This window comes from Pelobates fuscus, chromosome 4, assembly GCF_036172605.1.
Source record: "Pelobates fuscus isolate aPelFus1 chromosome 4, aPelFus1.pri, whole genome shotgun sequence".
NCBI classification, from domain to species: domain Eukaryota; kingdom Metazoa; phylum Chordata; class Amphibia; order Anura; family Pelobatidae; genus Pelobates; species Pelobates fuscus.
The window spans coordinates 276,427,944-276,445,058 of NC_086320.1; the positions used below are offsets into that span (position 1 = coordinate 276,427,944).

The 17,115-nt window shown below is 41.6% G+C and overlaps 1 protein-coding gene across 1 annotated transcript in view; it reads right to left on the reverse strand.

Moving 5' to 3' along the window:
- Nucleotides 1-17,115, reverse strand: part of HECW1 (HECT, C2 and WW domain containing E3 ubiquitin protein ligase 1) — a 319,149-nt gene that overhangs the window by 127,023 nt on the left and 175,011 nt on the right. Inside the window, exon 4 of the mRNA XM_063452127.1 lies at nucleotides 16,655-16,749. Within this exon, the coding sequence (XP_063308197.1) occupies nucleotides 16,655-16,749 (95 nt within the window). The remainder of the gene's footprint in view (nucleotides 1-16,654; nucleotides 16,750-17,115) is intronic.

A 17,115-nucleotide genomic window follows, 5' to 3' on the forward strand; every position in this document is an offset into this window, starting at 1 on the left:
ATGGGATGAGAGTGAATGAGAAAGAGTGTGTGGACTCCTAGCGATCCAGAGGAATAAAGAGTGAAAAAAGTGTGCTAAAAGTGAGGAGAAAACAAACTAAAATGTGTGTGGTGATAAGCCCACACGTTGTGACACCAAAACGTATGTGTAAACGGAGTGGGGAGGAAGAAAAGAAAAGAAGAAAGTGTGAGCTGTGAATGGGAGTGTCTATACAAATAGTGAATCTATAAACATATGTACAAAACTGTAAGAACCTAAAAATCCAGGCATGGGAAACCTATATCAATGCAAAATCTGACATATAGGTATGAGCGATAAACTAAAGAATGGCTATATATACCATATGTGTGAGCATAAACATAAAAGAATAGCAGATGATTATTTCTAAAGATGGATATGAGAGACAATATTTAACGATTGTCCAGAAAAGAATGGAACGATATATATTCGTTAAGGCCTCTAGGGTGCACTGTGTCGAGTGTCCTTATCCAATACGCTTCACGTTGAAGCAGGCTTTTGGAGCGGTCTCCTCCTCTGGACAGCGGGGGGGATATGGTCGATGGCTATAAATTTGAGAGTCGGGAGTCGATGATTTGCTTCTAAAAAATGTTTAGCCACCGGTTTCTCCGTTTTACCGTCTCTAAAGGCGGTCATAATGCCTGAGCGATGTCCCCGCATTCTGTCTCGTAGTGTGAGGTCCGTCTTCCCCACATAATAGAGGCCACAGGGGCATGAAATTAGGTAAACCACGTGATCCGTGAGGCAAGTAATGTGGTGTCTAATGAGGTATCGTTTTCCTGAGTGTGGATGGGCAAACGATGGACCTGTAAGCATGTGTCCACAAGTGACACAGTTAGTGCATTTGAAGCAACCCATCTTCGTGTGTCCTTTTTTTGTCTCGTATTGATTGGTGTAATCACTTTTTACCAAAATGTCCCTTAGGTTACGGTTGCGTCTGAAGGCAATACGAGGAGGGTGAGAGAATGTAGGGTGCAATGTAGGGTCTGCGGCCAAGAGGTCCCATCTATTTCGAATCACCTTCGCGATCTGATCGCTTGCTGTGTGGCATAGGAAAGGTAATGTGATAATTGCTGGATCTTGTGGAGTCGTAGAGGTTTTAGGCAGAGATTGGTGATAGATCTCAGTGGCTCTCTGTAATGATCGTTTGAGTATATGGGGCGAATACCCTCTCTGCAGGAAAGATTGTTGCATAGTATCCATTTGATCTTTGATGTTGTCTGGGTCTGAGTTGTTCCGCAGTACTCTAAGAAACTGTGAGATCGGGAGAGATCTCTTAAGCGCACCTGGATGGAAGCTGGTGGCATGTAGCACTGTGTTGCGATCAGACGTCTTTTTGTATAGGGTGTATCCTATAGAATTCTGTGTTCGATATAGCTCTACGTCGAGAAATTGGATCCTATTGGCATCACTGCAGTGACTCAGACGTACAGGAGAGTCTATATCGTTTAGATCCTGGATCATGCTGTCAAAAGATGAAGAAGCGCCCGACCACAATATCAAGATATCATCCACATATCTAAAATAAGATATGATATTGGACTGGTAATTTGATAAAATATGTTGTTGCTCATAAGCATACATGTAGCTGTTAGCATAATTGGGCGCTATGGCCGATCCCATTGCAGTCCCCGTTTGTTGAACATAAAAATTCTTCTCAAAACGAAAATAATTATTGGTCAAAGTGAATTCTAAACATTCCAAAAGGTACTCGATGGGTGGTCCATGATATTGATCTGAATGGGTCAAAATTTGTCTCATAGCCTCTATCCCCTCAGAATGGGGTATTATGGTGTAGAGGTTTTTAACATCTACAGTGGCGAGGGTGATAGGCCCATCCGGAAGAGAGATTTGTCCGAGATGGGTGAGAAGATCCTGTGTATTCTTGAGGCATGTAGGTATGAGTAAAGAAGGTGTTCCACACACTCTTTCTCATTCACTCTCATCCCATTTCCTGCCACTTTCACATATTCTTATCACGTCACATTAGTTATATTCATTCGATCCATCATCACTTAGGTATGTACTATTGATTACATGCAGGCCAGGACACAGTTAGCATATCTTGTTTATACATATGTTAGATCTTGTTCGTATGTCACTTTCACATATTCTTATCACGTCACATTAGTTATATTCATTCGATCTATCATCACTTAGGTATGTACTATTGATTAAATGCAGGCCGGGACATAGTTAGCATATCTTGCTTACACATATATTAGATTTTCTTCGTATGTCCCTTTGAGGGCTTTACATTTTTTCACGCATGCGCACGGAAAGGAGGTTTCCATGGCTACATGACGCTCCTTCACAAACTCCATGGGTTGCGCATTTTTTTATGTCAACAAATCAGATATGCATCATTTGATGAAATCCAGGCTGGGACATAATTAGCTTTCTTTATTTATAATAGTTGTTAGATTGTCTTCCTATGTTTTTAAATGTTCCGTATTTCACATTGTCACGCATGCGCACTTAATGGCGGTTGCCATAGCTACATGACGCTCATTCACAATTTTCATTGGACACACACTTTTTACGCCATCACTCTGCGACGCATGCTACACGTCACACCGCAATCATCACATAGCGGTTACACATGATGGTGGGGCATCACGGTCACGTTAGGGTAAGTAATTACCGGTTAATCACTCTTGCTATATAAGGACACTGTTTTACATTTGATGTTATCTTGATAAAGACCTGCGGGTCGAAACGTCGATCTTCTTGTACACAGATAAAAAAAAAATTTCATCAAGTCCTTTGGAGTGCTCTCATCTATTATTTCCTATATATATATATATATATATATATATGCGTGCACACACAGACTGACACATACACAGACACACATATATACGCGTGCACACACACACACATTCACAGACACCCACACACCTACAGACACACACCCATACACACACACACACTCACAGACACACACACACACTCTCAGACACACACCTACATTCACAGACACACTCACTCACAGACACACACAGATACATACATTCAAAGACACACTCACTCACAGACACACAGACACATACACACATTCACTCAGACACATACACACATACACACAGACACACACACATTCACAGACACACTCACTCACAGACATATACACACAGACACACACACACATACATACATTCACAGACACAATCACTCACAGACACATACACACAGACACACATACATACATTCACAGACACAATCACTCACAGACACAGACACACACACACACACATACATTCACAGACACACTCACTCACAGACACCTACACACAGACACACACACACATACATACATTCACAGACACAATCACTCACAGACACATACATACAAATTATTATTTTTTAATAAAAAAATGTCCACCCAGCCTCCCTACCTGGAGTGCTGGTGTGGACTTGTCCCTGGGGTCCAGTGGGTCGGTCAAGCGCCGGTCTCCACTCAGCCGCTGCGAGGGAGCTGTGTGCTCTCTGCTTCCTCTCGCCGCGTGGGCTGTCTGCTGTAGCTGGGAGCCGGAATATGACGTTATATTCCGGCTCCCAGCATCAGCAAACAGCGCGCGGCGAGAGGAAGCAGAGAGCACACAGCTCCCTCACCGCGGCTGAGTGGAGACCGGTGCTTGACCGGGGGGTGGGGGTCCTTCACCACCTACCCCCCCCCGCCCCCCCATGACAGGGGGAACATAGGGTGAGGAAGGGGGAGCTGAGTGCCTGCAGGAACAGCGTTCCTGCTCAAATAAAAGTGCAGGAACGCTGTTCCTGCAGGACTCAATACATAGGCGTGCGCACGCCTATGGGTAGGGTGCTGCCCTAAGTGCCCCAATGAGTGCTTTATATATGTCAGCTGATGCTCTCAGCCAATCAATGACTCCCTATTCACTAAACAGGCTTGGAAAGAAACATACCTTTTCCAAGTCAGTTTAGTGAATGGGAAGCAGCTAATTGGCTGAGGGCGTCAGTTGACTGCTCTTAGCCAATCAGTGGCAACCCTGCCCGGCGGCACTCCGCACTTCTTGAATTGAAAATTCAAAAGCCAGATGCTGCTTGCGGGGAGTGGACATTGCAGATTGAGGCAACTTTGGTGTTAAACAGTTCTTGAACGGATTAACCCCTTGAGGTAAGAGTGCCTCCTGGCACCATAACAACTTCATTTAGATGAAGTTGTTTTGGTGCCTGGCGTCTCTCTTTAATGATTAGTCATAGTGTAATGTAGGGGTGTAGGGGTGCTGTCAGAGATTAGTGGGAGTTACAGATTTAAGTGGCAGACATTTCAACTCCTGCTATTAGAAATCTTTTCTGTTCTTTGTGCAATGGTAAGGAACTACTCTCAAAACCAGATCAGTGTTGATAAAATATATATCATATATCAAATTAAAACCTAGGACAAAGACCTAGCACTATTTAATAAAACATTCAAGATAATAAAACATAGGTGGTTTGAAGTTGACTAGCCGCTGTACAAAAGATCCTTTTTGGTCAAAATAGAGTGGAGTACATTTTTGTTGCAAAAATTAAATTTACAATATAAATGTAGCAATAATTAGGAAGGGATACAAGTTAATTTATTTAGATTACCAGGGCACATTTTCCTACATTATAAATTAGTCTTGGTCAGCAGCAGATAATAGGATTTTAATATCTGGCCACTAGGTGGCACTTTGCATTTATTTGTGTAAATTAATAGGAACTCCATGGCTAACCAGCAAGAGAGAGCAGTCCTGGTTTTATTGAGATCCAAACTGAACACTCCTGAGCAGTGAAGTATCCAGATTTTTGGCTGTCCTTGGTCTAGACATCTGATCCCCATTTATCATTATTCAATCATACACACAAAATCACATAGACAAACAATTGTGTTCAACGTCACATGTAGCATACATGGGCATATAATTGCACACACCGTCACATACGTACAGAGACACACATGCATACATTCAGTCACATGCTCACACAACGATCCATGCTTCACCTACATCATAACTCTACTGTCACTAGAGTTGTAGAGAGGGGACTGGAGTTAGAGCAGACAGTCACCTGGTCTTTGGTGGAGGAGAAGCAGGAGAGCATGCACTCACTCGCAAAGACTCCTCCCTGCTCTCCCTTGGCAGGTGGCATTGAAACATGAAGATATAATGCTGCGTCTTGGCACACACTTCATGATTGTGTTTGTTTTAATTAAGCTGAATCCTGAAATTATGGCACCTTCCCCTATCTTGCTACTGTAGATCCAAACTGAAATCTGCCCCTGTTCCTAAAGCGCAATAACTAATGTAATCAGAAGGTGACCTTAATAGGCCATCTAAGGTCAGGCTCGAGAATCATGCATTTGCCCCATTGATCACACCTGTGTGAAGAGGTGGACCCACACTAATAACCTGTCTAGGACCCTGTGGGCTCTTAATCCTTCTCTGTTTGATAGCATTTAGTGGGCTTATGTCACTTCTCTGGAAGTGATATTTCCCTGTTCTATCATTGCAGTGAATGCTATTGAAGCATTTACTGAATTAAAGGCTTATCCAAAAGCAAAGCAGTATTTTATTTACACATTGGTTTTAGTTACAGACTGTGACAGATCACCCTGTCCCTGGAATCATTATACGACTATTTTTACATTGCACAGCCCGGTATACGAATATCCCCGAACAGATTATCCCAATTAGTTCGTATACCGAACAAAGTACTGAATGGACAGACCACTCAGAACAGTCGTGTGCCACTTATTGACCTTCTCAACCCCCATTATTACCTTCATAACCGCAATTACCGCAACATTCTAAGCAGTCGGCTTGGTTGCCGCCGTTCGTATGGACGAACACGTACAGCAGTGTTTGGTCGTCGAGTGCATGGAAATAAAATCGGGCACTGGACATCACAAACACTGCTAGGACTTCCATCCCCACACACATTCGGTTCTATTCGTCTGAGAAGAGCAGCGTTCGGTGGGAACACGACCACCCCACGCACAATCTGTTATATTCATGTGTTTTGTACTCCTGAAAGAGACTGACTGCTCAGCCTGAATTCATGGAACTCTTTTGGGCAAGCGCCTCGCGTGCGGTCTAACTAAACTATACCCCGGTGGTGTTTCAGTTACGTTTGTGGGATCTGAGCGCTTTTCGGATATGTTGGGCGCTCAGATCCTGGCTATTCAGGGTTATAGGACTTGAGGGGATACTCCATTGTTAAGGGTGTATTTTGGGGTGTTTTTGTTATGTATGTCCTGGACTAATTAAGTTGTGTACTTTTACTGTAGTCTCCTCTCAGGTCCAGTGGGGAATGCCCCTGGAATATGTAATAAGAAACCCCTTGCATGGGGAGTTGCATATAAGGCTGCATGTGGCTCCCATTAAACCGGTTCTACTTCACCCTTAACACAGAGCCTCATCTCGTGATTGTAGGGAACAGCTATACCTGCTTTATTACCGCTTGGATTACTGCTTGGAAAATACTACAGCATTACTCATACTATGGGGAAAGGATGTCTCTGGCGGTGGAAAACCCTCTTCTCTCGGGGGGGCCACCACACAGTAATCCCCCTGGAACAGAAAGAAAGAAAGGAAAACCTACCTGCGATCTCACAATGAGGCAAGGTTCTCTAAGCTACCAAATTCTCTTTTGATTACATCACTGCATATCACTGGAGGAATGTCAGAGAAGACATGCTGATGGAAAGACGTAGGCTCACCAACATGAGGGTCGTCTATCACCAACATAACATTACAGACACCAAATATACACAGAATTCATATTAGCCAGCCTGGAACTCTGGTTGAGTACAATGGTTGAAGTCTTACAATAGTTCAACATCTATGTTGCTCCCCAAGAGCCCATTTGAGCTTTCCTGCTCCTTTTCTGCTTGGCTGTTGTACTAAGCAAAGAAGGAAGCATTGAGAAGCATTAGGTGCCAGTGATGGGCTCAGAGCATCAGCTGATTAAAGTAAAGTATGGCCTGGAATTTTATGATTACCCACAACTGGTGAAGACAGAAGTTTTCTAAACCTATTAGTCTCACAGATCATGTGTTCCTTCAAGCCTCATTCCATTGCATTCCACCAGTTCTGGGCAGCAAAGCTTGTATTTAATAGATAAGATAAGAGGTGTAGTGAGGACCAGCCATTAAGGGGTTCCAGTGGATAGCTTGGTCCCAGGTGTCACCTATTGGGGAGCAGCACTATCATATTACCTGAGTAATCAACCCAGGTCTATTATTACAATGTAGGGTGCAAATGGAAACCCAGCTATGTACCACTGTTAGGTCCTGTTATCAACATGGCTGAACCAATGGCACAAAACCACACTGAAGCTTAAATATCAGCATCCAATCACAGATTGAGCCCTACATATCTCATCACAGATCAATAGGTGACATTCTAACCTTACCTTGGCTTTTCCTTGCTTTTAGCTATAATAATTTTTCTCACAATGGTCTCAAAACGTTACCAACTAAAACCTTCAAATTCATTGCTATCAATAAGAGGAGGTACAGCAAGCATGTCCACACGATACACGATGTTTAATGGAAGCTCCTAGCTTCACATCATGCAGCAAAGAAGAGGTAAACCCTAACGAGAGCAATTTTTTATTTTGCAATGTGTAAAGCAAACACATAGCACCCGAAGAGACATCCAAATGGCTGCTAAAGTGCAATTTGATTGTCAGCTATTATGTTAGCTCACAAATATCTAACAAAGCCTTCCTTGATCAAAATATAAAAAAAGTAATTTTAAATGGCAAGCGGTTTTGCTTTGCAGTGCTCAATGGCTAAACAGCAGGCAGCACTCTTTTCGTCAAAAACACTGCAGGGGTGAAAGGTAAAATTGCCAAGCGCGGCTTACTTAGAATAAAAATAATAATAATTGAAAAAGCAGTGCATGCAGTTTGAACTGAATTAAGTTCTGTGATGGTTATTAATCAATAATTCATATTTTAACTGCTCTTGTCCTTTTTGGAACACCAGATGACCAAACTTTAGTGAAATTTACAGAATTTCGACCGCGGTGGCTATTTTCTAATTTACTAAAGACAAATATGGTCGGAATTAGGATGGCCCGAGTGAATCTGCAACAATCATGTGGATGCATTCGATGTTCCGATTAAGATCGGTGTTTTATCATCTGAAGTGTACAAAGTATAGGACTCAGAAGATATACAAAGCACTGATATTAATACAATTCAGAACGGAATGCATCTGAAAAGATGCACATTCACAAATTATTCTTCATTTGCGTGTTTTTTCCATGTCGATGATAATTGTAAAGTTAAATATGTGAAGAGAGAGAAGTGCCCTCTGCTTTGGAAAATATACTCTCTCTTTGCACATTGGACTCCCTTTATATATGATTGGCTGTGTGTACTGCCTTAAAGGAACACTATAGGGTCAGGAACACAAACATGTATTCCTGACCCTATAGTGTTAGACCCATTATTTAGGTTGCTTGCCCCCCATAGCCCCATTAAAAGGAATTGAAACTCACCTTATTTCCAGTGCTGTGTGGGTCTGCCAGCACTGGTCCTGCCCCTTGGTGACATAACCCATGGGGAAAGCATTGGATTGGCTAAAATCAACAAGTGGGCAGCCAAGCGCCGTTTTGGCACATCAGCACCTCCTCATATAGATGCATTGAATCAATGAGAAAAATGTAGCGTCCCCATGCTGAACGGCAGTGCTGCCTAGTGTACAGCACTGCCCCAGGGAGCACCTCCAGTGGCCATCTGAGGAGTGGCCACTTGGAGGTGTGCCTAGGGGCAGTGTAAACACTGCCTTTTCTCTGAAAAGGAAATGGTTGCATGGAAATGCCTGCATATAATGATTATACTCACCAGAACAACTACATTAAGCTGTTGTTGTTCTGCTGACTATAGTGTCCCTTTAAAATGATAATTCTTCCAAAAGAATCGTTCTCTCTTGAATGGCTAGACAACTTTCAGCATATTCTTCAGCAGAGCCGGACTGGCCTACCGGGATACCGGGAAATTTCCCGGTAGGCCGCCGGCCCTGGGGCCGCTTTAAGATGTGGCTGCACAAGACAAGAAAATATTTTTCTTCCTTTACTTCGCCCTTCCACGGCCTGCCGATGCGTCTGCGGCTCATGGTTAGAAGAGCCGAGCGAGCGCAATGATTTTTCCTGCGCCAGCCGCCGGATGTGAGCGGCATATGACAACGTGACGTCATATCCGGCGGCTGCGCGGCGGCGGATCTACACTGCACAGCATGGCGGCATCCCTTCCCTCCTGCACACAGGCACCGGCATCACTGAGCTGAGCTGCCCTGTCTGCATCTTGTAGTTCAGGTAAGAGTAAAGGGGTTTGGGGGACCTACTGTGTATTGCATTTGAGGGGTGTATTAGATAGTGGGGAGGGGGCCAGTGTTGTATTAGAAAGTGGGGAGGGGGCCAATATTAGTGGGGAGGGGGCCAGTATTGTATTAGATAGTGGGGACGGGGGCCAGTATTGTATTAGATAGTGGGGCCAGTATTGTATTAGATAGTGGGGCCAGTATTGTATTAGATAGTGGGGAGGGGGGCCAGTATTGAATTAGATAGTGGGGCCAGTATTGTATTAGATAGTGGGGAGGGGGGCCAGTATTGTATTAGATAGTGGGGCCAGTATTGTATTAGATAGTGGGGAGGGGGGCCAGTATTGTATTAGATAGTGGGGAGGGGGGCCAGTATTGTATTAGATAGTGGGGAGGGGGCCAGTGTTGTATTAGAAAGTGGGGAGGGGGCCAATATTAGTGGGGAGGGGGGCAATATTAGTGGGGAGGGGGACAGTATTGTATTAGATAGTGGGGAGGGGGGCAGTATTGTATTAGATAGTGGGGCCAGTATTGTATTAGATAGTGGGGAGGGGGGCAGTATTGTATTAAATAGTGGGGGGGGGCAGTATTGTATTAGATAGTGGGGAGGGGGGCCAGTATTGTATTAGATAGTGGGGCCAGTATTGTATTAGATAGTGGGGAGGGGGGCCAGTATTGTATTAGATAGTGGGGAGGGGGCCAGTGTTGTATTAGAAAGTGGGGAGGGGGCCAATATTAGTGGGGAGGGGGCCAATATTAGTGGGGAGGGGACCAGTATTGTATTAGATAGTGGGGAGGGGGGCCAGTAGTGTATTAGGTAGTGGGGAGGGGGGGCAGTATTGTATTAGGTAGTGGGGAGGGGGGCCAGTAGTGTATTAAATAGTTGGGAGGGGGACCAGTAGTGTATTAGGCGCAGTGACTTATGGGGCTAGTAATTTTTTTTTCCAGGGCTGCTTTGTATCCCCAGTCCGGCCCTGTTCTTCAGGAGCTTGAAAAGGTCATCAGTAGGCACAAGAATCAGAAGAGCTGTAAATACGTAAATCATGTGGCAGCACTCACTCTCTTTAAACAGTAGGCGATTTCAACAGGAGAGGTCCGTCTTTAACAGTTGAGCTTTTAAAGGAAAAATATGGTATGCTTTCTGAGGAACTGGATCAGGTAAAATCTATTGTGAATTTTTTTTGTGGGCACTGACTATTATATGGTTGATTGATAGCCATCCACCACATTAAAATAGTTTAAAAAAAAAAAAAAACCTACAAGGGTCAATAAAAAGCCCATATTACTATAAAGGAAGTTTAACACCTCCCTATGCCCCCAAATGTCACGGAGATGGGACCTGTGAAATAACAAGACTGCTGCAGTTGGGGCCATAGTTATAATTTTAAAAGAGAGAGTGCCTTGACTCCCCCAGCTATCACCCATCGTGGTGAAAATGAGAATGTCCACCCAACCAATTATTGCCATGACCAACCCCGTGGTGCCCAATGGGCAAATAGTTCTTAAAATGATCATTTACTTGAAGAGAAGCAAGTGAAAGATAATTTGTGAATGTGCATCCTGCTAAATGCTAATTGCATTTGGTAAATATGCGAATTGCCACTCCAGTCAGAAATTCTGTCATCTTGACCGGATTTTGTGCTTCCGGACAAAATCCGGTCTTAAATTAATAACCCAATTAGATTTTTCAACTTTTTTAATTTGATAACAGAAAATATGCGATTATCTCCCTTGCTGCTATTGCTATATTTGTACATTTTCGCATATATGATGCTCTGTATTTCTCCCAAAAATGTATGAAAACAAGATTTTTTTTTAAAATCTCATGTTTCTATAAATGTTTAACTCATCTTTTTCTATTAATGAAAAGTGTGAAAACATATATGATTGTTTTTACAAAAGTAACACTTCCATAAAGTCATGAATGAAGATATGACACATTATTCAAAGGGTACAGTCTTGTAAAGGGTATTTATAAAATATTCCTAATTTGACTGGACTGCCACATTTAGAATTCACAAATTAGGATCAGGCCCAAGAGGCATTCTTCACAATGAATTACACTGGGGTATGCAAGATAAACATAGAGATGTAAAATAAGGTTGCACAATGCTAGATATGATTCAGTAGCCGTACAAGCTATTTTTGGCTATTTCATCATAGATAATCTGTCTCTGTTCACAGTATTCCCCAAATGGTTATTGTGCTGAGCACAATCATTTCTCTATTCTAGCAAACCAGATTACACATTATAAAACAAAAATAATAATAAAACTGCTAAATAAATGTTGTATTTCTATTCATTTATATTCGATTTAATGAAGAAGGTATCTAGAAACGAAATCTAAATTACATTATTTTTGCTTTTCCAATGAATTAATATTCTGGATAAACTTTTAAAATAGTTTAATATTTTGAACAATGTTTTAATATTCTAATATCTGGATATTTATATATATATATATATATATATATATATATATATATGTATAATGTTAATATTTTGAAGAAAAAAAACAAATTTTTAAAGTTTAGCCAAAAGGGAGATGATGATTTCATTGTATACAGAACTGTAAACATGATGGCACAAAGATGGAAAGACAACTGAAATTTTAGGGAAAACAAATCTGAAACTCTTTTTGGCTTTTAAAAAGTTTAATATGGATAGGAATTTTTTTTAAAAATATTAAATAGTTCAATTTAGAAAAAGGCAGAATAGAATGTGAAAATATGCAGCAGGTTATGCAGGATATTAGGAGGGGTATGCATTAAAAACAACCACAACAACAAAAAACAACAGAATTCTCACCAAAAATTAGTATTCATTGAAATTCGAACACAGTCAAAAGATATACTAAGACAAAACAGGGACTACATTGTCTTGGTAGTTTTTCTATGCTTGACAGTAGGCAGTGCTACCGCTGTCTAATTTTGTCATCTCCCCCAGCCGTGTAGAAAAAAGACATTGTCTATGCAGTTTCCCACAGCCTCACAAGATTATCCATACACCTCAGTGTTGTACTCTAGCTCATGCAAGAGAATATAATACTGCAAAGGATTCCTGGCAGATGAAGTGCTAGGAGATCAAGAGGACCAGCAGAAAGACCATGACCATGGCTGCGAGGGACAGGTTCAAGTAAGTAAAACTCACCTTCCCCTGCTCCCACTTGAACAGTCACCATTATTACTGCTAGCTTTTACACTGAACAAAATTATAAATGCAATACTTTTGTTTTTGTCCCCATTTTTCATGAGCTAAACTCAAAGATCTAAGACTTTTTCTATGTACACAAAAGGCCTATTTCTCTCAAATATTGTTTACAAATCTGTCTAAATCTGTGTTAGTGAGCACTTCTCCTTTGCCGAGATAATCCATCCACCTCACAGGTGTGGCATATCAAGATGCTGATTAGACAGCATGATTATTGCACAGGTGTGCCTTAGGCTGGCCACAATGAAAGGCCACTCGAAAATGTGCAGTTTTATCACAGCACAATGCCACAGATGTCGCAAGTTTTGAGGGAGTGTGCAATTGGCATGCTGACTGCAGGAATGTCCACCAGAGCTGTGAATTGAATCTTAATTTCTCTATCATAAGCCGTCTCTAAAGGCATTTTAGAGAATTTGACAGTACATCCAATTAGCCTTTTCACTGTACAGGGCAGATGGCAGACAGCGTGTATGGCATAGTGTGAGTGAGCGATTTGCTAATGTCAACGTTGTGGATCGAGTGGCTCATGGTGGCGGTGGGGTTATGGCATGGGCAGGCATGGCCATATGCTATGGACAACAAACACAGGTGCATTTTATTGATGGCATTTTGAATGCATAGAGATACTGTGACAAGATCCTGAGGCTCATTGTTGTGCCAATCATCCACGACCATCACCTCATGTTGCAGGTCTGAGCACGAAATAAAGATAAATAATAGGTAATATGGGGGACTTAGGGGCATTTGGGGGTGGCTCGGGGGGGCAATTAGATGTAATGGAGTCAGGAGGGGGGTAAAAAAAAAATGGATGCGGCCATGACAGTGCCGCTTTAAACAGTGATTTTACCACTATAGTGTCAGAAATACATGTTTGTGTTCCTGACACTATAGTGTTCCTTTAAGTATTTCCTTTGGGATTCCTTCTCAGTGCCTTTCATGTAATGCTCATCAATATAAATATGTGTCCTTTTAAGTATGGTGGATCTGATGTTCTTCATGGAGGTGGAATAGTAGATATTCTTAAAGCATCTCATCAAATAGCATTTACAGTTAAATATTGTACTATAACAAAGAAGTATTGGACTGCTCTAGGCACCATCCTCAATTTTCATGAGTCACACTAAAATCCCTGATTCACTTTTTAATAAGAACAATGCTGTTTGTATCCCAAGAAAATGTGTGCTAATGTTGCAACATCAATCATGTCTTTTTAATCATCACTGTAAAATCTGTAAACATGCATAGTCTCACGTCTCCGGTCACATCCTAACATTATTTATGGCTATCCTGTGCTGTCATTATTTGGGATCACATTCAAACACAAACGGAGCAGAAAAAGCTGGTGGTATATTTGAGCAATGAATAACAAGCTGCCTGTAAAAATGATAGTGAGTCTCCACATCCTACATATTTCTTCTGACAGCTGACTAGCATATCCAAAGGCATCTATGTCACAATGATACAGAATGCATTCTCTGTGCTTATCTATGACATGGAGGGATTATATCTCTATGATCCCTGCTAAAAGAATTTCTTTCAGTGACAATATATTGTAATATCCTCAGTGGGGCAATTTATCTAGCTGACATTCACCATGGGCTGGTCATATAGACATGAGGTTGAACTAAAGAAGTGTTGACCTTCTGTGATTCTATAGGTATTGCTTCTCCTTAAAGGGACTCTCCAGGCACCCAGAACACTTCTGCCCATTGGAGTGGTCTGGGTGCCAACTCCCACTACCCTTAACCTGCAAGTGTAATTATTGCAGTTTTCATAAACTGCAATATTTACCTTGAAGAGTTAAGTCCTCCTCTAGTGGCTGTCTACTAGACAGCCACTAGAGGACAATTCCGTGTTCATAGAACATGAAAAGTGTGTTATAACGTCGCTGGATGTCCTCCACTATGTGAAGACCTCCAGTGTCGCTGAAATCCCCATTGAAATCCCCAGGAAAGCATTGAAAGCATTGAAAGCTTTATTCATTACCCCGGCGCAGGCCGTGCATCCTCAATAGGTCTCCCCCGCCGGATGACGTCGGCGGGGAGGAGCGTGGGCGGACCCTGACCCAGCATGGAGGGACATCAGAGCTGGATACAGGTAAGTCACTGAAGGGGTTTTAACCCCCTCAGCAACCTGGGATGGGGGGTGGAAGGGAGAGGGGACCTGCAGTGCCGGGAAAACAAACTGTTTTCTGGACTGGAGAGTCCCTTTAAAAGGATAGTAGCAGTACTAGAACCTCTGTGACTTGTTTAGTGGTTGTGGTGGTACTAGCAAGCTGTGGATGCTGCTCTTTGTTTGTTTTTTGCTTTTGTTAAACAGGTTTTCTTTGAGTCTCTGGCATCGAAATCAAACAACTTTAAAGTGACACTATAGACTCCCAGATCATTTCAGCTCATTGAAGTCATCTGGGTGCAGTGTTCCAGGTCCCTTAACCCTGCAAAGGTAATTATTGCATTTTTCAATAAACTGCAATAATTAGCTTTGTGGGTTAACTCCATCTCTAGTGGCAGTCTACCAGAAAGCCCTAGAGGGACTAACGGATCGTTAGGCGACTATTGGTCACCTAACTGATGCTGGACATCCTCACTTTATGCATGAGGATATCCAGCATCACCCAAAACCCCATAGGAAAGCACTGTATAATTTCCGCGCATGTGCATTAGGGCACGACGGGGAGGAGCAGAGATAGAGCCCGAGCCAGTGCCAAGGCACAACTGTACTTGACTGAGGTAAGTCACAGAAAATAATTTGAAACCCTTCTGCACCACGGGCTGAGAGGGGGGACACGAGGGAGGGGGAGCTATAGTGCAAGGAAAACAACTTTGTTTTCCTGGCACTATAGTTTCTGTTAACTTGTGATATTATCATTAGGAAATATCACATCTACACTATCTGTATGAGTTCTGAAACTGAGTCACCATGCATTGCATTGTGCTCAAGATGTGCACTCAAAGGCTAGAGAGTTGGGATATTGTATTTGATTATTTGGTCATGTTCACTCTGTACAAGAACATAATGAGGAAGTGGTGCTTTCTCATTATCGCTTACAGGTCAAGGGGCAGGGCCTTAGCACCTAAAGCTTCAGGCTTTAGGTGCTAAGGATACTTCCAGTTTTTTGCCAAGCTAATTAAAAAGTCTTTTAACTTATTTTTTTAGTAAATAAATCTCAAATAATGTATTTTCAGTCAATAGTTGGAGGACAAATGAATGTGGTGTCAAGCAACTGAAAATTATGTTATAAAATATGGTAAAAAAAAAATGCCTACCCCTCAATACACCTAAAAGTTTAAACCAACAAAACATAAAAGTAAATAAATAATAACTTGATTTCGTCACATCTTATTTTGATCCGAGACTATTGTTCATAACTATACCAATATACAAATATTTAACGTGGTCATGCATGACACATTTTAATATGAGAGATAATCTAAAAGAGCAGAATAGTGCCTTTATTTTGGTATTAGAATTAATTATTTAGAACAGAAGTAATAAATGTTAGAAAAGAGAAACAGAATAATCTGGGTCTATAGAGAACTTTTAGGATATCTGGTAATAGCATCATTCTTTGCAGTGTAGCATTTATTCATGGTTTGCTACATCGCACAAAACTGCTTCTGTCCCAACAAACTAAAAAAAAAAAAAATTCCACATTATGATATTTTCATATCAGAGTAAACATCCCTTCAATGTAATTCTTAATATTTTTACAACAACTATGAAGGGGAAGGCAAGTAGCAGCCAGAGGCAAATACCACCTTGAGTTATTAATTGGGTCAATAGCCAATTATACATCAATCTACAAACTCCTGGATATCCATCTCATTTAATACAGATAGCTTATTGCATATGATTTTATTACATTAATCGGAAGCTGCAACTGACACTAGAAGTACATGTTAACATTGACTGCAACATAACTGAACCTCATCACTGTAAGCTTGGCCATCTTAATTCATCAAGCTGGAATAATGACAAAGTAAAAAACAAACCAAAAAAAGAACAACAGTCATAAAGGTTATGGTACTATGGGCAGAATTCCCAGCTGAACCTTGTAGCTTGCATTACAGCTTTTATTATTGCAATACAATATAATATGTGCAATGACTTACTGGAGCAGTGGGATTTTTCACTGTAATGCTCGGCGTGGTAGCTCTCAGACCTCCACTCACACCATGGTAATACTTGAAACAGATCTTCGTTTCAGCTAGGAGGAAGAATATATTTTGTTAACAAGAGGACAAGGACTTTGGATACTTAATATTCGTACAACTACTTACCATGTATCAAAAATATTTGCCTACACAGTTACTAACACAATGCTGTTACCTTTGATACATTGATCTCATATACTTTGAGTCACCGTTGACTTTCATTTCACAGGTCACTGGCTAGGTATGGATTAACATCCCAGACACAATACCTTCTCAACATCTCTGGCACTAAAACATTGTGGAAGCTGTATAGGCAGAACATGAATGGACCATGATGTGACAAGATAAGAAGTGTTCTCGCTAAAACTGGGGATAGAGAGATAGATAGATAGATAAGAAGATAAATAGATAGAGATAGA